The sequence below is a fragment of the Struthio camelus genome, chromosome W (genome assembly GCF_040807025.1).
Source record: "Struthio camelus isolate bStrCam1 chromosome W, bStrCam1.hap1, whole genome shotgun sequence".
Classification (NCBI taxonomy): Eukaryota; Metazoa; Chordata; class Aves; order Struthioniformes; family Struthionidae; genus Struthio; species Struthio camelus.
The window spans coordinates 24331865-24358410 of NC_090981.1; the positions used below are offsets into that span (position 1 = coordinate 24331865).

Below are 26546 nucleotides of genomic sequence, written 5' to 3' on the forward strand. Positions count from 1 at the left end.
ATTACACAGCTGAAAGGCATGATTATAAAAACAACAAAAACAAATTGCTTTCTTCCTCTATCCCTTTTTTTTTTTTTTTTTTTTTTTAAATCACAGAAGAAGAGTTTAAGAGCTGAGCAACTTACCCAGGGCTGACAGTACTCAGAGCATCAGAGGCCTCAGCAATACTAGGTATCCCATAAATCTAATTCTCAGAGTAGAGCACCTCAGATGACACTGTGCACAGGGGTCCAAATAAAGTTTTATCATTTATCCTTCCAGATTGCTTTTCTGTTCCACATTACCTGATTAACTTATTTACAGTTTTGAGCTGCCTCATTTTCTCTGCCCCATTCTGTATTTTCTACAACACAGCAACTGCAGAGACCCTTTTGAGTCTCCTCTTTTCCCAAAGCAAAGCCAGACGTCATGGAAAATCCACCAGATCGTATGTCTTCTCAACATCTACATGTAAAGTTATCAGATCTTCAATAAAGGCAGTTTTTTCTTCAGAGCAATAACAAACAGCTTTTGTGAGAAAAGTGAAGAGCCAGTATGTTCAACACGATACTCCAATGCAATTCTTTCGGAGATTAAAATACAATATTAATGCTTGCTACAATAGTATTTATATATAGTCAGTTGGCTCAATCAATAGGAAAAAGTGATTTATTGCAAAGAGTGGATTTCAGACAAACAGGTATTTAGAAGTCCAGTTTGTAATGATTTTATTCAGACAAAACAAAAAAATTTAATGTTTTCATGCAACATTTGCACTTGAATCTTAAATAATTATGACAAATAGCAGAAGTAGTTAAGGAATGCACTAATTATAGACCTTAGTGAATATACAAAAAAACTCAACATTATAGGTTATACAAAGTAAAGAACATCTTAAATACTTTCCCAAAATACTGCAGCAGCCGAGACAGTGATATGCCTTACAAGGGCATAGGAATGTAATTTAGAAATCACACGGGAACTACCCATTTCCTTTAATTTCACTGAGCAAGACAAAAGCAACATTCAACTCCACACAGATTTTTCACATGATATCTATACAGTACCTTGAGTTTTATCCAAATAGTAAAAGTTAGACATGTCGTTTATTTAGTAAACAATTATGTGGTAAACCTCTATTACATTTTTCCTTGTTTTTACCTGGAGTAGCCATGTTATTTAAAAGAGGGTAGATTTGGCACTTTTATACTGATGTCACCAATATTAATATTTCTCGGGATCTCGGGCAGATTCATATTCTTTACAGCAGAAACAGCTCGGGCTGGAGCTCCTGCTAAACCAGCCTGTATATAAAGCGAAGAAGAAAAACACAAGTCAGGCAAAGCTGGTTACAAGAAGAATCGCTAGCAGGTACACAGACAACTAACTTTTAAAGTAATTTCATGGCTATACAATTAGAAAGACCAGATGATAATTTTGTTTGGGATGAAATGAGTTATTTTGAAATATTAAACCAGAAAGAGAAAACAGTTCACACATTTCTTTTTATATGGTGAAACATGTAATGTTAACTTGATGGAAAAGTATGCAGGGAGAAATAGGGGGTTTATCCAAGAGCGTGTAATACGTAGGTTATAAAACAACCCGAGGTATTTAGAGGCCAATAGGCTGTCCTTTGCCTCTCACCTATTCTAACAGTTTACACGGCACACAGCTGACTAACTTTGGTTACAGGTTCAGAATAAGTTACTGAATGTCAGTTGAACCGTATTACTTCTCTAAATGCATGCAAATATGAGGTAACTCAAGCTGGCTTAGCCTGGAATGAAAAGGCTAAACATCTTGCGTTTGGGGGTGACAAAGAGCATGCACAAAGATAAATGCTACAGACCAACTGAAGTGCAGTAATCTGCTGTCCTGCGGTATCTAAATATGAACTAACGTATCTACAGGCCCTGGGCACGCTAGAACATTACATAATGATATGGTTATGCCAAATCGAACATTAAAGTTCCTGTTCTGTGTTAAATTCCTCTACCGGAGTCTTTCTCGGCATTTAAAGCCACAGCTCTGTTTTATAAACACTTCTGTATTGTTAAACTTATGTAAGTTTTTAATCACTGACTTCCAAGATAAAATACTTCTGCCTTTCAAGATAAAATAACTGCCAAGTTTACACGTTAGGGTTTATTTCTGAAATGCTAACAAAAATGATTTGCTTTGCAACTCAGAAGTCTGAAAACATACAGCACATGATCTTTCCCTACTGCTTCTGAAGTATACTTTTTCAAAACTCTCTTACTTTAAGGGCTGTTTAAAAAAGCCAAATAATTAAGTTGTTACCGTATTTGCTACTACATAGAAAAAAAAAATCGCATTTGTTATAAACAAGGCAAAGTTTCTCCTAAAATGTCAGATTCACTAAATATATTTAGAATTGCCTGTGTGGCTCTATTTCAGGCTTGTCACACAACAAGAGAAAAAAAAAATAGAAAAAAAACTTTTGTGTTCTTGCTGAAAAACGTATTTTAAAGCCTGGTAGGTTTTGAAAACAAAGCCTATAGTTTGCAGAAAAATACCTCATATTCCCAATTCCATGAATATATGAAAAAAATAGGTACTTTTTATTTGGATGTCTTAAAAGCAGCATTAACAATATTTGCAAAAGAATAGTTATGAAAATTACTGTTGTGATCAAGCGTGGCATCTTGTAGACCCAGGAAAAACTAACAATCTACAAGAAACAAAGTAACAAGCTGAGAACCTGGTCTGACAAACAGAAGACTAAACCTGCAGAAATGGAAGGTCTTTCATTGCAAGCGCATTAAAGACTGGAGAAACCAGTGCACATGCAGATAAAATAATTCTGACAAAGTAACACGGTAAGACAAAAGGAAAACTAAACTTCTGGAGAAGTTTGTGATTCATAGCTGGTTATTAAATACTGTTTGTCATTAACTACTGCTCAAGGTATGACCTTTCCAGATTAATGAGTTCCACTGACATTCATTGCAATTACAGGATCTAATTACACCGAGGAGTACGTTTGACATCTGTCATATCAACTTGCACTAGTGTTCAAAAGCGGACAGACCCCTAATGTACTCCTCCTAACATAACAACTCCAATTTTTGAAAACCGTCAAAAGAATTCTCCCTTTTATTGCTCTTTTATGAGAAACAAACATAAGGTCTAATTAACATATGGTTTCCACTTAAAAATCCTACTTACTGTTTTACTCTAGATACGTATAGATTCTCCTCCCTTCAGAAACATCCATAGTCAAAACTGATTAAAGTTTCTGTTTTTGAACTACCCCTTTTATGTCATGTGGAAAGGCTAAAGCGTCATAAATCCCTAGATTTTAGTCACAGGAGGATTCCCAGGAACAGAGACCAGAAAACCCTAAGTCATCTGTTATTACATGCCCCCCTGCCAAACACTCCTATATGAGACATCCCAAAGTTGGGAAGGGCACGTAGGGAGAGAGGAGAAAGCTCAGGAAATCGTTAACCTCCATGGCAACCATGTAATTTGCTCTTACTTTGGCCCCTGACATAATCAAAATGATCTGCTGGCAGAGATACAGGGTAACCAAATAAAAGGGTGTAACAAATTATTTTTAAAGCTTCTCTTTCCTTGGCTTGTGCTCTTGCCACCAGTGGTATCAGGTCATTTACTTCATGAAAGGATTGGAACTGAAAGAGCCTTTGAAGGAGAAAGTTTGGACCCAACGTTACTGAAGCTGAAAAAAATGCAAGCATCCCAAATCTGCAAGCCTAAATCTGCAATATCTTGAAAAAGCAGCATTAGACGCCACAGTTTTTTTGCCATTTACACTTTCAAAAATAGCATAGAAGACATGATGCCGCTAGACATTGCCATTTCACGTTTGTGAATTTTGAAATACCCATTTTAAACCATGAGGTAACTTCCAGTGAAGTTTTATCAGGTGAGAAAATAAATGCATTTCCTCTCTAACTTGGTTCTGTCAATTAAATTCTAGATTCAGTAACTGGAGGAAAAAAAAAAATCCTTTGAGCAAAACCAGAAGTGGGCAATGTAAACTGTTTTCCACAGAGAAGATGAAAATACTAATAAAGTAGTAACAAAAGCAATGAATTATACAATTTAGAACTGAAACAATGGGAAACCAGAAAAATATTATAAGTGATGGACATGGTCCACACAAACAGGCATGGCTGGCAATTTAAGAGAGATGCCTTCTAGGTGACTAGGATGGAGATTCCTTAGCCTAGTTTAATGAGAGTTAATTGTTTTTAATGGACATATAACAGCTTTAGTATAGCTGGTCATTATTTTTACCTACCTGCAGCTATCCTCTTTACACAGACTTACAGTCCCTGCCTCCCGCCCCAATGGCATAGGACACAATGGAGACACAATTGAGAATTATTTAGAATACCACAATTGACACAATCATTGCCCTTCCACCCCCCAGACAACCACAACTTCCAACAGTCATGTTCCATCAGGACCATTCTGAAACAGGATCAGCAAAGATCCCCTGACAAAAGTGCTATGACACTCCAGAGTACCTCTTTTTTGCCAATGGGTTTTTCTTTCGCTATCGTATACTGGAGGAGAGATACGTTTTCAAACTACTGCGCACTCTTCTCCTGTAATTCTCTATATTAAGTGGTCTTGTGATTCAGTGTATACATAATTTGACATAGCAGAATGCTATTTATCACAATTAATGTCATAACCCTATAAAGCACAATACAGTCAAAGTACTTAAAGCAATGTTTTCAACAAACTGTCTAATAAAATGCCTGAAAAGTACTTAACCTTCAAAACTGGGTAACTAATAGAAGTTAATTTTAATGATACTACATCTGAGTGCCTTTGCACTCCTTTTTAGCACGTCAAACAGTAGACTGGTAAGCAGTCCTGCCATTTATTATTTCTTTTACAGAAAGGAAGCTTTATTTAAAAAGACAAAGGTACTACAAGAAATATTTCCAGTCCAGTGTGCTCTTAAGCAGTTTTCAACAAGTACCTGATGAAAGAGTCATCACTGTAACATAGCACTGGATAAGTTTCAACTGCCCTTATCAAATAATTCAGCAGGTAAGTTGGTGAGGTGCAAAGAAAAAACTGTTTCACTTAAAGAAAAAAAACAAAAACACAGGTAGCAGGCTTTAAACATGCAGTGAATGATGAATATTCACAGCAAGCAAATGACTTAAGCAGGTGAAAATGAAACTTCTCAGACATTCAGGACATTTTAGAAATACAATACGAATTGCATACAGCTGGTATTACAAAGAGCCAGTACACCATATTTTTGCCACAGCTGCTTTGTATTCTCAATTTCATTTGCTATTGAAGGTTGTACTTTAATCTTGAAACACTGTATTTTAATAGTTTACTTTCAGCTACTGCAAAAAATGCTTGTAAACATGGTAATACACTTTTAGAGTGAATGAACAATGCCACGTGAGCAAAACAAGAATGCTATTTTAAAGATTGAAATAGACACATTTAACAGTAACACTTTTCTTCTACTGGTTCTAATCCATCAGGTGAGAAATATGAACCGTTGCTAGTTTACTAAGTCATTATTTACTACTACAGAAATCACTTTTCTTCTTTCTAATCATCATCTTTCCTTATAGTGTCCCACTGATAAGTTACATGAAGGTGACCCCAGAAACACTGATTTTATTCTTTAAAAGAACTCAGATTACTAGGAAGTAGTATTGCAGGTCACAGATTTAGTCAATGTGCATTTTGCTTTTTATGCACTACAAATAGGAAAAAAAATTCAGACTGACATTGCAAACAGCTTTACATAGAGCTAGCTACCACTAGAACAGAGGTATAAAAATATGCAGCCTACTGGAAAATGAAATAATGAATTTTTGCAAAATACACCACTCTTTTCCAGATATACTGGAGGCACTAGGATCTCTCTGCTGCAGGTGTTTCATACCAACCTTTCTTTCCAGAACAAGTATGACTTCAAAGCAGCAGGGTTATGAAAGAATGAAAGGATGCAATGCATTATATAAAGGAATGATCATGTCCCCTGCTTATGAGGTTAAATAAATGAACATAATTAGAGAAAAAACAAAATGAAGTCTGCAAGTATATCAAAATGAGGCCAAACAGATAAGAAGACTTAAGACATACTCTTAGAAATTTTAAGCACTTGAATCACAAAGAGAGTAATGGATGGGAATGATTAATTGTTTGTTTGTTTGTTTTTCATTGCCAGACCCAAAAATAAAAACAGAACATGTGTGAGCAGAACAGAAAAAATAAAAGTAGTAGCTTTGTTCAAATAAATAAAAAAATAAACTGAAACCAAGCTCCCTACTCTTACAATGAAACATGGATATAGTACAAGTGTTGACATACTACGTAGAAGTTATTTGCTTGCTCTTCTTCATGTGCTATATAACACACTTCAAATTTAAGTAAAATGTTGCATACTATTCAGAAATATTTTTGAGCTAATGCTTTACAACTTAGTGCTATTAAATCTAACTACAGAGTTATATTTGCTGAATGTTGAAGTATTACATACTTTATCCTAGAAAGATCACATAAAAAGTCAACAGCAAAGCTATCTGTAAATAAAATAAACTTCAGCTGCTTAAGATTCCAGCTATTTAAAATACCTGTAGTTTGAATACACAGATATTTAAAATGAGTGGTTATGAATTTTGAAATAGTGTAATTAACATTGCTGACATTCAAACTGTTGAGCTCAACTGAAGGTTTGAAACAGCAAATCGGGGCGCAACGACCATAAACTGAACGTCACACATGCATTTTCCTCCTCCTTTTTCAGTTCGCTGTTCATATTCATGTACAGTGACTGGGGTTACCACGATCTCTTTTAAAGCAAAATCCAGCGATCCAGATTGCAAGGGTAGCAAACGTACATTTGAAGTTTATTTATGTGTTGACTGCCCTTATCATGTTGTTACGTTTGATACAATTAACAGAGTTGAAAGATCACTGTTAATAGTTCTACATAAGCTTCACAAAGCACACGGCTAATTTTATTGCCTAGGTATAAAACTATTAAGTTTTTTTTTTTTTAAGTTTTGTTCACCTGCAACTTATTCTGAAACTTCATTTCTCTTTGCAAGCAGGTAGGAGTCCGTTATTTTTATCTGAAATGCTAAACTGTGAAGCTGAAGAGTTCAGAGTTCATATTATGCATTTTAGATTATCAGGGACAAAACGCTCCCATTCACAAAGTCATTTCTGATACATCATCACATCATATTTTGCTATCTCTGTGCATTCAAGTTTTATTCCAATTAGTTTGGAAGATTTTTAAGCCTGTACAAGTTCATATTTCTTTATTACTTAAACAATGATAAAAAGAAAAGTTAAATTCCAAAATGTAGGAAGAGAAATAAAATAAAAACATGACGTCAATGGAAAGCTAGTAAAATACACTATAGCCAAGAAAAAGATGAGGGAACTACAAGAAGAAACTAGCACAAAAATTAGGCTACAAGGACTAGTATGGGTATTTTAACACATAATTTTTGAGTCTGGCCTACATAATTTATTGCCTTTGACATCATTTTGCTTTCCCTTTTTGTTAAAAGTACATTTTTTCTCAAAGTCAGCAATACCTTTGTCTACCTGTCCTGTCTGGGAGACTGAAAGATAAAGGTCTGTAAGAGAGAAGAATGGAAAGAGCTAGAAAAGATCAGGAGGTTCGGGAAAAAAAGAAAAAAAGAGGTCCAACTTAAAGTCTAAATCACACGCAGTCGAACACTCCAAATAGAAAAGAGGTAGCCCAGGTTTATCTATAAAATTTTTAGCGGCTCTGGATAAAACCCCAATGACCCCTCCCCCAAAATTCCCTCCCTTAATCACAATGATCCTTCAGGTTTAGGAATATTGACCAGAAATCCATTCACAGATAAACGCTAAACTGTAAAGGTAGGGAAATGCATTAACAACAACATTTCTCAGGGTGGAAACAAGATTTCCTTTGTAGCCAGTCCAAGCAACAGAAAAGCTGAATCAGAAATCAAAGCTAGGCACTCCTCCAATATAACTTAAAACATTAATCTTTGCTGAAAACAAAGTCTTTGAACTGATAATGTTACTCAAATATTTGTGAATTAAATACATTTGATCATCTTTGCTAAATTCCAACTGAAACTCTGTTTAGAAACCTAGTAGTATAACTGACCACATACTTGATGTCAAATGGCTATGTTTTACGCATTAAGGGATAGTCAGGTGGATACACTACAAAATTGAAATCAGTTCTGAAAACGTAGCCCTGTCATAATTTCATCAGATTCAGCATTTCAGCTATAAAAGAAAACGCAATTCAACCTTAGCACAGCTACCTTATGGATGCAAGAACTATGACTGAGGTCTAAGACGCTAAGCATACTGAAACTTGAAGGCTGAGGCATATGTGGCAGTCCTACAAACTACAGGCTACACTAACAACAATTTCTGATTTTATTGTATTAATTTATTCTTTCTTTTGATTAAAAGTAGTTGAAAACTAAGAAGATTCACTAGTTTTGACTTCTTAGTGTCCTCCGTTCAAAAATATTATCATCTATTAAGTTATTACTTGTTTTGATTTATACAAACTGGATATGTTTGTATCTTGAAAATACATGTTCAGGAAAGATGTTGAAAGACTTACAGTTTTGATCAAAAAAGACAAAGAAAAAGAAAGAGCACTCTGGAACTTCCTGAGGATATATACGTAACAAAGGATCAATGACCTGAGTAAATATTTACCGGGTATTGTGAAGTATCTTAGTATAGCAGTTAACTGTGAAATTTGAAATAAACCATCACTGACCTCAAAAAACGTATTTGTGGTGAGCACATTATGAAACGTTCTACTCCATCCCAGTCACCAGGTGTTTTAATTTATCACTGCTGCTTCTTTACCCTCTATAATTCATTGCTGAATCTAAAAGAACAAGTAGCTTTTTGCCTTGCATATGGCTATAAGCTCTATATCCTCTTTTATATTTTCTACCACCTAATTTTATACAAAAGGCATCTCACAAGAGAGAATGACTTACAGATGAATAATGGGAAACAGCAAGTATTGTGGCTGACTGCACTGAATTGATGAGTTCCAGATGACTAGTCAGAACTGGCCTACAGTTGACTTGATAACAATTAACATGATTGAGAATAAACACCTTAATTAAATGCTTTTAAGTAAAATTGATATGAGCCTAATATAAGTAGATCATAGCTGCTTAATTATGGGACTTTACGTTACCCTTGCACCTAACAAGAATATATATATATACACACATAGGCTCTTCAAATATAGCCACAATTTACAAGAATATCACCAAACATTCATCTCTATGACCATCAGCTCATTCTGAGTTTGTGAAACATGTTAAAATGAACATTTTGGATATTTTAATAACTGACAATACGATCCTTCTGGATATATACTGCCACGCACATCATCATTATCATACCTAGCTTTTTCCTGTTTTTCCAACATAGCGTTGTCCTGTTCCTAGATACAGTTTGGAAGTTGTTTGAAATGGACTATTGAATTTATTAAAAGACTCGAGGTGGTGCAGTGTCAGACTGCAGAATTAGGAGAACAGTGTACATCAAACCACAAAAAAGCTGAAGAATTCATTTCTCTCTTGGTTTGTTAGATACGTTTAAGATATAGATACATTTAAGTTATAACTAGGAAGTTCTCAGTCTCTTCCCCTCATAGCATCTCAGTGTCTTCCCCTCATTTAGTTCACAGTTATGCCACCTGCAATATTTCACTCCACTCATCTGACCTCAGCTTTAGAAGTAGTCCCAGTTCTGCCAGTTTGTTCGCAAATTTGAATAATAAAAATAACCTTCCCAAAATAGATGATGTATTCTCTAGAATTACTGTGTCTCATCAACAAGAATCAATCACATACTTAGTCAAGGTGTACCAGCAGTATATTGGCTAACTAGACAAGCCTCATGATATTGAACAAACAGTAACATTCTGTGCCACAGCTGAAGTAGTTCCAAAATTCTTACTTATTTCAAGTTTCTTTCCTAAACACAAGTTCACCAATATTAGAGACAGGCATTTTAATATCCAGATTTGCAAAATCCAAAGCTTGACATGCAATTACATGGCTATCTTGTCTATGGAAAAGGAGACTCCCACAAGTTACGCAAGTATCCCTTGCTCAGACTGATATGGGCATGTACAAAGTATGATCTTCTCATCTGAATATGCTCAACTGAAGACCAAAAGTCCATATTACAAAAATGGCAGAATTCATATCGACTTTAAAGGGATTAAGACTGGCTTTAATTCTTTCACATGTCCATTTCACTACAATTTATTATTTTGTGCTGCAATATTATTGTGACACTGAATACACTGCCATTTATTTCAGGTGCCAGAAACATACTAGCAGATAGGAGTATGTACTATATACACTTCAGTTCTTACCTAATTTCATTTAAATTTTATACTCACTAGGGGGTTCCAGCATAAAAAAAAGCACTAAAAATACGAGGCTTTCTGTAAGAGATACTTATAGAACTAATGATGTACTACAGCAATGAGATGCACTGCTATTAGGTTAAAAAATTTTAAAAAAGCAAAAATTATCAGCTACCCCTCAGAGTTTATTACACGTGATGAACGGCACCACAGACTAACTTAACTATACATTGACCATTTTTGGCATTATAAACAAGCAACTGTATATAGGATGGTATTAAAGGACAAACAGCGTTATAACATGCACTTATTATGATCATATTTTCAGATCAGACACTACACAGTGCTTCATTCTTACCTCAGATTTCTCTAGTTTATTTTGTGCATCAATCTGAGTGACAATTTCATTCATGTTGGTCTCCAAAACCATTCCACCCATGACCATTTCAGCCAATATATTATGGACCTAAAAAAGATTACAAGAAAATTTAAAAATGCAAAATGTCATACACACATCTAGACACTGATTCTTCAACCCAAAAAACATACACCCTAAATCACTTAATTAAGGTAATAATTTCTTTACAATTATTTGAGTACAAAGCTCCTAAGAACTTGATGTTTCTTCCTCCAGTATCTATGCTCAGCGTTCTGCTACGATCTCATCAGCTTCACTTGTCAATGCTAGAAGAAACTTGAGCACCCATCTTTCTTTAGCTGTTAGTAGCTGTTTTCTCTCTAAGGACCATCAACGAGAGTTCTAATTAGCATCCACAACAGTAATACCTCTAAGGAGCAAATTCTGTGAGATTAAGCAAATTACTCACAAATAGATATGTACAAACAATTTTGGGCTAGATCTGTGAAGGAACTGAGACATCATGATGCTCACCCACCATAGGTACCAAGACTAGGCTCAGAAGCAGAATTAATACACCTGAGCTGACAGCCTGCACTACAAACAGGGAGACTTCAGCATCTTAGACTGGGATTCACATCCAGGAGTCAAACTGAAGGACCAAATAAACCAACAGAGGACATTAATGAAATGGATATATCCAAAACCCCTTTTCTCTGTCTCCTTGATTTGGGAATGAGAGCCTTGGTTCCCAAATCTCTGCTTCAGACTCTGTATATGCATTTTCTCTAACCATAAATTAAAAAAAAAACAAAACGAAGTATGCTTTCATATACTTTGTAATAAAAACCCAGAGTTAATGTATGGTAACATATGATATTTCAATCCCATCACAATTCTGAAAACAAGGAACATCTGATTACTTTTGTGAGCTAAAAATAGAGTACAAATAATCTGATACTTCGAAGCATAATTCTGCTATTATTTTGGATAGTGCTGTCATTTCCCTGTGCATCAAGGACAGAAGTCAATCTCTAAATCAAGCAATTGTAAAGTTGAGGGGCAAGTAGTCAAATATCAAAAAATTACCACATTTCCTGTTTTACTGACATACCTAAAGAACAATATGGAAAAGTTGTTCCCCTGATAAATCATTCCTATATTTCGGTAGGAAAATATCGCAAACATTTAGTGAAGCTGAAAAACTCTTTTCTCAGCCTATTGCTCCTGAATAGAGCTTTAAGAGTCAAATATTTATGAGAAGAACTAAAAATCCTTACTAAGCCACTCTCTTTCTTCTGGTAAGTATATACTACGTGCCATACAATATACCCAACTGAAAAGCATAAAATAAAGAATTAATTATCCTGGCTTGCAATGAGATCGTTTTTAAAGCTTAAAATGAGAATCAGAAAGGAAGATGCAAACATGGTAATATGATATTAATATGCTCTACACTGACAATCCAAACTCATTGACAGGAAACATATTACCAGTATTTACACCATTTTACTGAAAAGTTATTTTTACTTATTGCATAAGGAAAGATAAGGAAAGTTTCCATAAGGAAACAGTTTATAGCTGTACACAAATCAGAGTTAGCATATAGATAGAGAGAGAGAAAGAGAGAGAGTGCATGCACGCACGAGCACATGCGTGTACAAAACTAAGAAACCAAGTGGCCCATTGTGACAGGCTACCTGAAATATTAAATCCCAGAAAACTAGATGAATTTGCATTTGGCTTCAAATTTGCAAAGAATGATTTCTCAGACAACCCATGAAAGATACATTGTATTAAACAGAATCAGCCGAGGGGTGGGAAGCACATTGACCTTTGGGGCAATTCTCAATTCTACCCATATGGAAGGCTTGATAAGGTAGGCTGATGATATTAAAAAGTTGACTTAATATGCTTTTGATATCAAAAACAAAATATTAAAGATGTTGATACTGAAACCATTATAAAAAAATGAATATTAAAATAGACAGGAGTGGAATGAATTTTGTTTCCTTAATGAAAAAGTTAAAGATAACCACTACCGTAGAAAAGATGGCATTTAGAAGATGACACATCTCTAACACTGGCGATGGTCAAAAAGATTGCTATTTTGAAAGAAGTCTGGCTAAAAACAGTACGGAATCAGAGTTTAACTTAATCAATATAACATTAGACTTGGTAATTCCTTAGAGAGACTATGGTAGAAGTGATCTGTTTTAACGTTAAACAAATTTTTATGCCTCACTTGATTTCAGTCATGCTCCACTCCAAGATCAGTGATGCTTTTAAGCTTCTACAGCCACTGAAAACAAAACGTAAAACCTATGAAGTTCTTTATAATGTAGCATTTATCTGGAGATTTTAGTTATTTTTTAACAAACATTTACTAAGCATGCATTTTCACATGTTATGCAATTTAGAATAGCTTCCCTTTTGTAATTTCTGCATGGGCAATATACTGACTTATGGCAGGACTAATCAATAATTCATGTCTTTCCCTACAGAACTGAAGTGGATGAAGGTTTTTTTTTTTTTTTCTTTTTCTTTCTTTCTCACTAAAAATACTGTGCAACAGTGCAACTACAATCACTTTCTACTGACGATTATAGATTTGAACTTTACTTTATTTTTAAAAATGAAACGGGATCCAAAACAGCAACTGCAGTCCCCATCTCCAGGATGAACTTAAGGGGAGCATTTCTCATCTTGTTCTTTCTGGTAGAGCTGGGGGTGTCAAGGAAAAAGATCCCACTGCAACTTGATAAAAGACCTAAAATTTAGAAGCTATTCACTCTAATGTCAAGGGGGGGGGGGGGAAACAAGAAGAATATTCCAATTGTTGAAGAATACATTTTAATGACTAGAGGATATCTGAAACTTCATTGACAGGTACAGATAGGCCTACATACTGGAGAAGAAATAGAAAAATTATGCCAGTTTTAGTGTCTACTTTTTTCCTCAAACATCTATAGGTAAGCAATTAGAGTCCTCTCAACACCAATCATAACAAGGATCAGTTTATCCTCTAGAAAACAACTGATATTGTAAATTAGACCTCACCTAGAATATCGCATCCAGTTTGGGTCCCCCAAGTGCAAGAAAGACATTGATAAACCAAAGCAAGGTCCCTGGAAGGCCCCCAAGATTTGGTTGGGGCAGGGGCTGGAGCACTTGCCCTGTGCAGAGAGACTGAGGGCTGAGGCTGGTGCAGCCTGGAGCAGGGACAGCTCTGAGGGCACCTAACAGTAGCCCCCAGCACCAAGCGGGGGTTACTGGGGGGATGGAGCTGGGCTCTTCTCTGTGGCTTGTGGCAGGAGGGCGAGGGACAACGGGCAGAAGCTGGGACAGGAGAGGGTCGGGCCAGCTGTATGGAGCCTGGCTGTAAGGAACCCTTTTCCCCTGGGGAAGCCAGGCAAGAAGGGTGCAGGCAACCCAGGGAGGCTGGGCAGCTCCCTGCCTCCCTAGGGGGGGCCTCAACTCCAACGGGACAAAGTCCTGAGCAACCTGGTTGGATCTCAGGGCTGACCCTGCTGTGAGCAGCAGGTTGGGCCAGAGACCTCCTGAAGTCTGTATTTAAATTATCCTACAATTTTACGATTAAAACATGCTACTTCATGGTGCGGCAAGAGTTATATTTTACACTGGTAATAAGCAAATGTTGCAGAGCCAGAAATTTGCTCTTTTCATTACAGTCAGGAAATGCAAATTTCTGGGAAAAGGTGGCTGCAGAGAATTACAGGCAATTTAAGTGTAATGCAGTAGTATTACTTGTGCCAAAGTATGAAAAAACTGACCTCATTCTGCTTCACTGTATAAGTAACCTACAATATCAATTACAGGGCACTGAAATTTCACTGGCACTTTAAAAATTCTTTTTTTTTTTTTTTTTTTAAAATACAAGCTGGTAGAAGATACAGAGATACTGCCTAATAAATGCCAGTAAGTGGCCCAGTTGGATAACGTTAGCGTAAAACAGCAGTGGTGCAAGGTATCTACAGCTAAGGGCATTTTTCAATCCATCATCTGAGCTTGAAGACTACAGTGCTGAACCTTCAGCACTGTCTACTGACGTTATATCTCTGCCACAGCACAACAAACATCACTGGGCAGTTCAAAGAGCTTGTAAAAATATTATAGGAGCTTCACCAAGCTATGGTACAAATTCCAGGGAAGTTTTCCTTAATCTTCAGTTAGGAAGACAGTTTACTAACTTTGCAGAATGAAGCTTAGGATGAACTCTCTTTTCCTTATGAAGCAGACGATACTTCTGCTGAAGCTTTGGAAAAAATCAGCTACAACTTGTTTAACACGGGATAGCACTGGATATAGAGGCAGCACGCAAGGAAAGACCAGTTCATTGAATCTCAGCCTACAACGGTTGTGCACCAACTAACTCAGAAAAGTGAGTTTATTAACAAGCTCGAGAACATACTAATACTTACTTCTCAAATGTGACAAATGCTTTAAAGAATAACTGTGGCTGGATCACAGGCATACAGATGTCCAAGCAAATCTCCAAAAGTCTCAGAAAAACAATGTCAGTAACATTCATGTTCTCTATCATCATTTGGATTGAAATAGATACTAGACATACCAGACTAAACATACTTCTTAATTACACATACCTAGATAGGAAGCAATTCAACTATGAATTCCCAGCACATGCAGTAGCATCTTTGTATATGGTTTTTAAGCATGAACAAAATGACTTGGTATGACAGTTCAGGAAACAACTCTACGATAAGTGCTCTCTGATGCATTTTCTACAATAGGAAGACAAACATAAAAAGTCATGGCCTGGTTTGAGCGGGGAGATTGGATGACATGACCTCCAGAGGTCCCTTCCAATGTAAATTATTCTACGATTCTAAGTATGAAGAGGCAGCCTGAACCGTTTTACTATGTGTTAAAAAGAAAAAAGTTTTATGATGCAGCTGCTTAAAGAACATTAAGAAAATACCTTCCTTCATCTTCCTAAGTCATAAAGAAACTATTTCATCATTCCAGCTGCTAGTGTTTGTAAGAATTGCCTTATTATCATTCTGCTCTTAGAAAGTACTTTAGTAAGTATACAATCAAATCAAGGGACCATGAATTACGGCTAAGTAGACCTTTCAGTAGAACTACTATTGTCAATATCACATTGACACCCAAGAAGTTGCTTCATGAAATACGAAACTTAATCTCTATACTTATGCTCAAGCATACTTACAAAACAACATTAAGTCAGAGGCAAAATGCACTTAGCCTAGTAATTTGTTTCAGAAATCTGACCATTGACACTTAAAGAAATCATGTAAGAAAACTTAAGAGTACTATTTCTCCTGCTATAACCTCTCTGCTCCCAAATACCTCCAAGTTCAGGATTCCTGAAATACAGAATTAGTTGTATTATTGTATTTTATATTGTATTATTGTATTTTATAGTCCTTGTTGGATTTTTCTTTGGTTACAATGCCACACCACTTTTAAACCTATTTATAATAGTCCTGGTATCTATAACAAACAGTTTCAATGGAGTTCCATAATCTGAGTTACAAAAATTACATCTTTTTCTTTGTTTCAAGCTTACTTCCTGCAAATTCTGATAACCCCACTGTTCGCTTCTCATAAAACGCAACTGTTGTTCTTCATCTTCTCCAGGTCCTTCAATACTTCTGTCATATTTCTTCCTTCTCTGCCTTTAAAATCTTGATTACTTAACCTCTTCTTCCCTGTAAGCTGTTCCGTACCTTTGATCAAGCTTGCTACCCTTCTCTGTATTTTTTTCCTACTTCTAATATGCAGAACGTACTACGCAGTTCTAGCATGCAGTATTTTAAAATGCCTATAAACAATGGATTGACAGTGCCTTAATGAAATCTTACGTCTTTCTCCATTTCTCTTCTAAAGGAATGCTTTTCTAAATAACACAAGGAAAATATTTTGAGTTGTTCAGCTAGCATGAAAGGAAATCATGACTACGACCAAAAATATGATGTAAATATTGTAATATGTTTACTCCTTCCCCTTAAATATACTATAAAACAAAACAGTAATAGCAAAAGTCTGCCATGCGAGCAATGGCAAGATTAACATTTTCAACCATTTTTTCCTCTTTTTCACTGCAAATGTATTTTATATTACCAAATACATGTCACTTTCTCTATTTTTTTCTAATTAAGTACTTCACTATGTATTCTCCTCAGGAAACAGGAAAGTTCTCTGAATTAGAGAGCATTAAGTGGCAGTGAAGCATAAAATACCTGTTTAACTGTAAAGACTGACAGCGCATGGAACACACATTTGACATTTACATTCTAAAAGAGATTACGCTGCTGAGAACATCAACTTCTTAAAAACTGAAATTGCCATTTTGCAATAATAATTTGAGGTACTTCTACAAAAGCAAGAGTGCTTCTTACTTCTACTCCATTCTCTGTCTAAGAACATGAATGCATGCATTAACAAACGCTGAGAAGGAATGCACCAAGAGCTCTCCCTGGAAAATTTGGCAGATGTATTTTCTTGCCTTCAAAACTTTGCGCTCTGATTCTGGAGGGTTCACTGTTCTAATCAGAGAATAAACTTTTGGAAGAGATCACAATATTCCCAGGGATACTTCAAGAGGTGCCAGGAACTTGTAGAAAAATAAAAGTATTTCCTTACATCCCTAACTGAATGGATGCCAGTATTTTATTCGTACAAGATGCTTATGATAAGCACTTATTATGTCTTTTCCTTTAGAAAGCATTACTCTGCTGGACTCAATGTGCGAATGAGTAAAGGACTGAAATAAGCCTCCTCTTCTGGAGAAATTTTTTCTCCAGTTACAGCAAGTCCTTTTTCAGTAAAGCTGATTTGGGGGGGGGAGGGGGGGGGAAGAAGAAAAAGCACCTAATTCTTTCCTGCACGAATTACTTCCCCTGGGCAAGCCCCCATCTGCTATGTTAAAAAACGAGCACTATCTCACTCCCTCCAATATTCCATTTGCCAACTTAATTTCTAGCAGTATACCAATATTATTCCTGAATGAGCATCCTTTTTGGCTCTAGGTTACAACGAGCCTTCACTGGGTCCTGCATATGGACAGCCGCCTGAGGAAGATAAATTTTTCCCTAACGAGGAAATGCCACAATGGTCTTCTAAAGAAGCAACAGTCAGACGGCTGAGTTTACACAGTTTAAGTCCTTTAGGTCCTAACCATTTTTTAAAAATAAAGGTATTTCTTGGGCTTTCTTAGGCAGTTCCAACAATGAGATAGGAAGAAAGTCACCTTCCGCATCTCCATCAAGCAAAGACGACAGACCAACTGACTGTCATCCAAACCAATTAGTTAATTCTTACTTCTTTCAACACCAGACCACTCAAAACACATCTCAACTGTTTCACCACAAAAAGCTCCTGCACATAATTAATAAGCATATACTGTAACTAAAACTGTCGATACCAAAGACCCAGAAGCAATTGCTATTTTTCCCTATTGCACACTTGAGATCTATCAGCAACCTAGGCGACAAACATTGGATGAAACAAAGTTACCATATGCTAATACAGAAAACTCAAATATATTCTGCTTTTCGGCAAGGTGACTTTAGCAGCATTTTAGAGAAGACTGAAATTACAGCTGTAATTTCATTCTCTCACACACACATCTTCCTGGTTTTCTAGAGATTTATGAGAACAGCAAATAAACTTCAACTGTACCAAAACAGAGGGTTTTGAACCTAACTCATAGTATGAAGCAAGTCCTACCAATCAATTATGCTGAAAAAAAAAAAAAAACCAGAACAGAAATGACATCAGATAAGTCAGAACTGCACAACACTATAATTCTTGATGGTAGCCCTGCATTACAACAGACGTTCGGCTTTCCATGTTGTACTCTCTTGCAGATTTACATACAAATAAAATCACTGCACTGGTTAATGCCATTTTCAAAAACTTTTGAGCTCAAGGTTGCACTCATCCTTCATTTTAGAAATGGGACACTTTTGCTAAAATATCTAATGAGGGATGTAGAGTTCTCATTTTGGTCAGTTTGAAAATTGTAGCTTGAACATTTAACAGCATTCTCATGTGATGTTTTTACTAAATCAACTGAAATACTTTCCATGTTGAAAACCATTTGTCAAAGAGAAGCCAAAATTTAAGAAAGTATCATCTTGTCATTAGTAATTTTAGCAGTTAATAGCTTACCTAATACCAAGTGAAATATTCCTTGAGAAATTTACTTTTTGGAGCACCTCAAGTTACCCGTAAGAGAAATATACCCCTAATAAAAAGTACGGTGTAAAAAATTACCCCTGTTAAGGTATGCCATTGAATGAAATATGCCATAGAGCAAAAGCTTTGACTGCGTAGCAATCACAAATGTATTCTGCAGCTAAGGACAAAGATCAAATTCCTTGCCACATAAGGCCTCCAAGATTTGGGTTCTCTAAGCTCAGAAAGTCATTTTATGAATTCTTTTGAACTTTAATCTGCGGTTTTGAAAACAGTCAAAAGTGTAGTTTGCTTGGCTGAAAATCCTCATGACCTTTCATGAACCTGGTATCAGCTCAAACAGCTACTCAAGATCACTAGCACTTCAGCGTCTGGTCAAGGTACGAGTGTTTCTTCCTTAAGAATTTCTCCAGTTCCATGCAAGTTTGGTCAGTTTCAAAGCGTTAATTTCAGATACTGAGTATGTTACTATTCTTAATCCACTTTTGGTGATACTTGTCTTATTTTCCTTTCATGTCTTCTCCTGTTGATGCAAAAAGAGGTTCACAGACGGGGCAAGCGTCTGTGCAGAAACCGAGAGCTGGCACAAAAGGCAGCTGAAGGTATGAAAACATTATCTCTGTACTTTCAATTCTTATCACTTAGGTATTACTTACAGTGAGAGGTGGCAATGTCCTTCTAAATGAAGGATTACAACAGTAATAGCTTTTCTCTGAACTAGATTAATAAATAAGACACTTATCCCAGAAAGCTGGGTATATTCAAGCAAGACTGTATTTAAATGTTTGAAAAAAAAGACATAATGTCTGTTTGAGATTTAGAAAAGAAAGCTCCGCACAGCATCCAAGTTACATAATCATAGCATTTGAAAGGTAACGGCCAGATTTAACTGGAAAAACTAACAATTTCAATTCTGAGTAACATAACACCTAAACATAAACAAAACAGAACAGATTTCTTGAAATCAATCATACTCTGACAAATAAATAATATTCAGATGTCTCCAATTTTACAACTATTTATGCAATAACACTGCAATAACACTCCTAAGCGCATATTTTTCTTTAGAAAGACAGGTTCCAGCACATGTTTCAAGTTTTAAAAACAGTATGCTGATAGAAACTGTCTAGATTTCACTGACAATAAAAGTAGGATCAGTTGAGTATCACTTGAACTAGACATTTTACTTGACAAGAAATTTTACAGGAGTTCACCACAGTACCTTGTCTACATGGAAAATTAAATCCAGTTCACAGACATTTTCAAAACATTTGTCTAGTGTTTCCACGAATACCTGTAAAGAGGAAAAAAAATCAAGGTCAAGCTTTAACAGAAACTCAATTGTTCCATTGTGTGTGATGTTCAATAAAAACAAATAAGGAAAACAAACATCATGTAGTTTTAAGACATTAAAAGCAGCCACAGAAATTATGTGGTTAACATTATTATGTCAATAATATGTTATTTGTAGTCAGTTGGAGAGTGAGAAATTGTATGCACACGTTATTTTATGTTATAAGTTTGCTAAAAGACAAAGTTTAAAAAAATAAGTTGCAGCTTGAAAAAATAGTAACATAACTGTGCTACAATTTTCACAGGTATGATTCACAGCTTTCCTTCTCGTTTCATTAGAACCCAATTATTAAGCAAAAAGCTGTCATTACTACAGTGCAGGCATCTCTGTCAACCAGTCTACAGCTAGCTTTGCCACAAAGAGACGCCCGAAACGGCTCCATACAAGCTAGTAGTGTTTGTCAGCATCACTGCTTCTGAGGACGGATCAGGGAACAGTACAGCAGCTTCCACTTAGTCTAGACCTGCCCAGTTCAGGAGGGACCAAGGAAAAGGCAGCTTAGTATCACACCTGCTGATCCTTTCAAGGGTTTACTTCAGGCATGCCACCACATAGACACAGACAGGTCCAGCAGTTTGCACCCAGTCAAATAACCCCTCTTTGCATTGCGAATATAAAAGTTCACAAAACAAAAATCCAAGCAACTGCTACAATCCAGCCACGGATGATTTCTGCAGGATATGGGCTATGCGTTATGCTGCTCTGGTACCTCTGTAACACATTTCTTGGTGCACAGTTCTAGTCCATTAACTAGAGCACCCGGGCCCCAGTTAAGCTGGATAATGAAAAGATGTCTGTACCTGCATTTCCTGCAATAGTTCCTACGAAGTTACTACATTCATTATTAATCTACGAATATGAAATCAAATCTGTGCCTTTATTCTTTATTAATCCAGCTTCTTCACACACATTTAAAAATTGTCCAAGGTACCCAACAAACTCTAAATGTCGAATCAGTTATTCTGGAAATAAGCCTCTGTTTTGGAGAAAACAGTACAAAATATGCAGTACTTGGTAAATCATATGATAAATTTGTGTCCAGTTTGCAAGGAACCATATCACTGGGATATTTAACAATATGAGGAATAGGGCTGATTCTGTGGCTGCTAACTACTACTACTAATAATCACTATGTTAAAGTCAAATTACATCAAACTGATTTTCAGTGCATTTTAAATGAGGAGTACTCTTTAATATCAGTGCATAATTTAAACTAAGAACACTGAGCACTTTCATAAGCAGACTCAAGACAGTAAGGGTCACTGACAACAATTCACAAAGTAAACGGAGGGGTTTCCGTTAAATTTTACTGAAGCTAAACAAAGCAGAACTTTTTTCTTCAAGTAGTTGTTAATTTGCTGTGACAGTAAGAGTCTTCTATAAACAAGGGAGGTGAGCCAATAAATAAATCACCTTAAGCAGCACAAACTACACAGTTCACAGTTATGTGCAGCAACACTACTGACCAGAGATGCTCTCTTACTTTCCTTGTACCTTAGCAGAATGTGGATACAAGGACAGTGCTGCTTGACATTAGCTGCAGGAAGAAAGTTGAAAATGCAGGATAAAGGTAACCTCTATCTAAAGGCTTCAGTTATAAAAGTTGACAGTCTGAAAAGAAAATATTCCTCATACATATTACTAAGTTTGCACACAGAGCTATGTATTCTTTGACGTTCAGGAAGCGACTTGAAAAACAAAGTTACATTCAAAAAAAAAAAAAAACACCCTTACAAAAGGCCCCTAAAGAGATGCGTATTTAGTAGCAGTGTGTACGTCCACATATCAAAAGCACTTTAATTTTTGTGGTCTTCTTCCAGCAACTAGGACTTCTGCTATAGCATAAAGAACACTTGATTCATAGCTAAAATGGTGATTTTTTTAAACCTTTACCCGTTACAGAGTGAGAACAGTACACAGCTTGCAACTCTCAGATCTCTTCCTGCAACGCATGACCACCAACGCACGCTGAACATTTTTGCAACATAAGGGAAATCTACCAGCACTAAACACTCTTCAGGTAGAGTTTTCACCAACTAAAGATTTCTAATGGAAACCTTTGAAACTTCCTCAATCTTCCGTTCACGATGGAGAGCTTGTCCAGACCAACGGCAACGCTCATATGATACAGACCTATTATGAATTACTGGTCTTTAAAAGCACTAAACTTCATAGCAAACTGCATTTTTTACGCTAACATTCCTTGTTCTAAGACAACTCAGAATAATTGATGCTGTACATAAAATTAGAGCCACTTTTCTTCCTTTACAGGTCTGGTTGACAGTCAAATAATTTCCTCATTATAACAAGCTGCACTAAAGCAGATACAGAATGTAAGTACTTCAGATGTGTCAGATCTGCAGATCAAAACAACCAGAAGAGAAAACACACCAATTGTTTCAGGAAAAAAGTGACTCACAAGTTCAAGTGTACTTTGTGATGTTGTCAGACAGGGCAAACCACCAGACTGTACATGAAACACAAAACCACAATCTGAGAGACTGCTGACTTTCTTGACTACACTAGTGATTTTTCAACTTTCTCAATTTTTCAAGAACTTCTAAAAGAAAAATAAAATTAACAGTGGAAACAAATTCTAGTCCAAAAAAGAAAAGAAAAGAAAAGAAAAGAAAAGAAAAGAAAAGAGTCATCTCAAACCAAGACCGGGAAAATAAAGACGCAAGAGTAAATTCACATTCATTAAATAATTATGAAATCAAAGTGAATTTCTAGCTCCCCCTTGTGCTTAGTTTTTGAAATCATACATTCTTTCACAATTTGAAGAAAACAAATGCACATCTACGCACATCTCCATGCAAGTAAACAGGGAGGGAGAGTGGGCTTCCTTTCATAGTAAATAAACTTTAGCAATTTTTTTTTTTTTTAACTGGAGAGTAGAACATAAGAATCAAAAATATCCAATTGTTATTTGATACAAACACAACAACAGAAGGCAGGAGCTCACTGTATTCCGTAATATGTCAAAAAATTTAAGACACCACCTTTACCATGCAGAGCCTACTTTTTAATTAGGCAAATACTAAGACAAAGGAATAAGACACATTCAGACAGGGAAGATAACAAGGTTAACTGAAAAAGCAGATACCTAATTAAATGCATTCGACGCTATCAACTACTATCAAATACTAATAAGAGCAGGTGCAAAAAACAAAGCACGAAAAAAGCCAGGCATGACTCAGGTCAAGAAGATCCCATCCTCCTTTCTAGGCTAAACAGCCTAGAAGAGAGAATTAATTCAATCTGCCTGTGGAAGGTCCTCCCTTAACTGCTTTTTGCTGTTCAAACACTACCTGACACTCCAGCTAGTTTAGAACATAGCAGTCTCATAATACAGCCAGGTCTCTATACACAAGCCTGTTTTCTCTTCTGCTCTGAGGGCACCTGTGCTAAGGTATCCCTTGCTTATCATCGCAGGCATCTGAAATCAGCTGCAGCACTCCCATGGCCTTTCTAATTGGGAAATCCTTGGAGTAGCCACTGCCCTTTCCCACACTTACACAGTATGTTGTAAAACAACAAACCTTGGCACCTGATATCGCATCTTTCTTGCGATAAATTTAAAAAAACAGCCACTCAGATTCTACAGATCATACCTAGATTACAGCGCAATGGAAAGACTGTAAGAGTCGCTCTTTTAGGCTGATCAATCAAAATAGAAGTGTGTTAGCTTTCCAGGCTAACACTTTCAAGGTTAAAATGCCATTTTTACAATTTAATTAGCATAAAAACATCTCTGGTCAGGATGATATATCATTAAGAATTGAGAAACCCACCTTTCAAAATGAACTGCACTATAATTTCTATACACACCTTAATGAACCACAGCAACTTGCAAGGTTATCCACAGCTTCCCCAGGAAGACAGTGATCTCACTGATTTAGCTACTAATTGGGACAATGTGCCTTGAAAGTATAGCAATGGGTTAAAATCTTTAAAAAAATGCTTAAGTTGATGTACGTAGTTAGGTACCACTGCAAGTTTCATTCAGTTTTTCCTTATGCCAGTCTGCAGCTATTCAGAACTGCCTATGTATTTTATTTCCATGTGTTTTAACGTTACACTCCATAGACACTTGGGAGGAGTCTGAAATAGCTATAGCTAATCACATAATTTACACTGAACCCAAAAGACCGTAAAACCTACCAAGGATGGTACGCATGCTGACCTGTCTCCCACCCAATTAATTAAAACCAACAACAAATAGAATCTTACAAGTGTTTGTGTTAAAAAAGAAAGAAAACAGACAAAAATTAACAGTGGGAATTTCCTTGAGGTATTAAGCCAAGTTCAAACATGTCTAGTTTGTACCCAGCAGAAAAACAGAGAGCCTCTAACTTGTGACAAACAAATGCAGCGCATCTATTCAAGTCAGAACCAAGCTCTGACCTAATGGTGACGTAAGAGGCCTTCCCAGAAGTATTCCAAATATCACCTCATACAACAAAAATATTATGCTGAAAAGAACTGCAGGCTGCCATATGTAATCTAATCTGCTATGGATTTACTGAATTTACAAGAAAGACTTTCTACATGCTAGATCGAGTTGCAGGTTGATTTCACTACTTTACTTTCAGGAAATCATAAACTGACCCTCTAAATAACCACTTCTTTAAACAATTCAATATATGTGTGATTCACAACAAACTCCAGATGGCTTACTCTTAGCTGTGTTGACTGTGAGTTACAGTAAACAAAGATGTATGAAGATGCAGCAACAATTCTGAACACGTAAAAACAGCAAAGCTTATTCACTCGAGTGGATGGGTATATGCATATGGTGCCAGTCTGGGCTGCACATGGGGTTGAAATCTAATAATAAACTTTGAGGGCACTTTTCCGGTATAAAATACGTTTGACTGCTATTGCTAAGAGGATTCAACAGATCCCTCCTGTGAGCCAGACTGAAAATTAAAAAGGCTTAATGGATCTCTGTATACTTTCAACTATAATCAAATGGTCAGCCTACAACGACTGAGAGAACTGGGAACACTGCAGAGATGCAGGCACCATGGTGACACTGTATTTATTAATTTTTTGCCACACCTTCCTACACTAACAACAAACTTCAGTTAAATTGTTTACATACAAAATTGAAGTTGAAAATCACTAGTGTAGTCAAGAGTTCGCTTGACACAGAAGTGTATTATCAGACACAGTTTTCCTTGCTGAACTGGTGCAGACATATTTACCACCTTAAGTCATGTATGCCTCAACATCAGGCAGTACAGCAGTATTTGCAATCATTTGCTAAGGCATAGATGACTATAAGCTCTTAAACCACAACGATGTTTTGGAAAGTTTTATCCAAAGAGGTATTGGATGTTTTAATCTGCTACACAGACACGTATACATATGCACACACATTTACTACACAGTGGCAGCTTTATATATCAAAGCTCTCATAATCCAAACTTGTCTTGGTGAACGTCTGAACTGTACTACGTTGACGTGAACACTTCTAGAGCCAGAACAAGACCTTGCAAAGCTGCAGCAAAAAGTGGCTTGTGAATGCTCGGTAGCTTCCAAATGAACCGTTTTCTTACTTCATCATCAAGTTGGGAAACAACTTTTTCAGGGGAAGTCCAGAAAACTGCAAACTATCTAAAAGTAACACTCTGCACATTGAGAGGAACCATAGTATGAAAATCACTTTCAAGAAGTTCAGAAAAAGACAATGCTAAATATTGAAATTCTAAGGTACTTAGGAGTAGAATTCCACTTATAAGAAAAACAGAACACTTACTTGTATTAGGTCTAAAATGCCAAGCTCACTTTCTGAAGAATCCACACAGAACACAAAATACAAGGTGGCATAGTGTCGGTAAATTAGTTTGTTGTCAGATCCACCTATTAACCTACATGGGAAAGGAAACAGGAAAGCTTAGTCGGCATCTCAGGATAAGCTGGGCAAACCCCCAAAGTTATTTCAGTTAATAGGAGGCCTATTGTTAATGGCTGGAGCTTCCCCAAATCCAACTACACAACAACTTTTATTTTGTGATATAATTAAAATGGAAGAAAAACAACAAATCATCAAGATAGCCCAAGTCCCATTTACCACATAAGCAAAATTATTGTTATCCCTATGGATATTAGCTATGCTGACATAAGCACCTTTGTATTACAATCAATTCAAACAGATCATACAGGCCACCGTCCGTCCAAAAATGGTTATTAGATGTAATTCCATGACACACTAGCGGGCACTGTACAGA

At 36.3% G+C, this 26546-nt stretch overlaps 1 protein-coding gene across 2 annotated transcripts in view; it reads right to left on the reverse strand.

Annotated features, from left to right (window-relative positions):
• Nucleotides 1-632: 632 nt before the first annotated feature.
• Nucleotides 633-26546, reverse strand: part of LOC104150992 (adaptor related protein complex 3 subunit sigma 1) — a 32240-nt gene continuing 6326 nt past the window's right edge. Inside the window, exons 3-7 of one of the 2 annotated variants that reach the window (XM_068924997.1) lie at nt 26075-26186; nt 20179-20250; nt 10752-10859; nt 7566-7607; nt 1194-1283 (exon numbers count right to left, since the gene is read on the reverse strand). In XM_068924997.1, the coding sequence (XP_068781098.1) occupies nt 7572-7607; nt 10752-10859; nt 20179-20250; nt 26075-26186 (328 nt within the window). In that variant the 3' untranslated portion in view covers nt 1194-1283; nt 7566-7571. Of the gene's footprint in view, nt 1284-7565; nt 7608-10751; nt 10860-20178; nt 20251-26074; nt 26187-26546 lie in introns of both variants that reach the window. The other variant, XM_068924996.1, reaches the window with a different exon arrangement.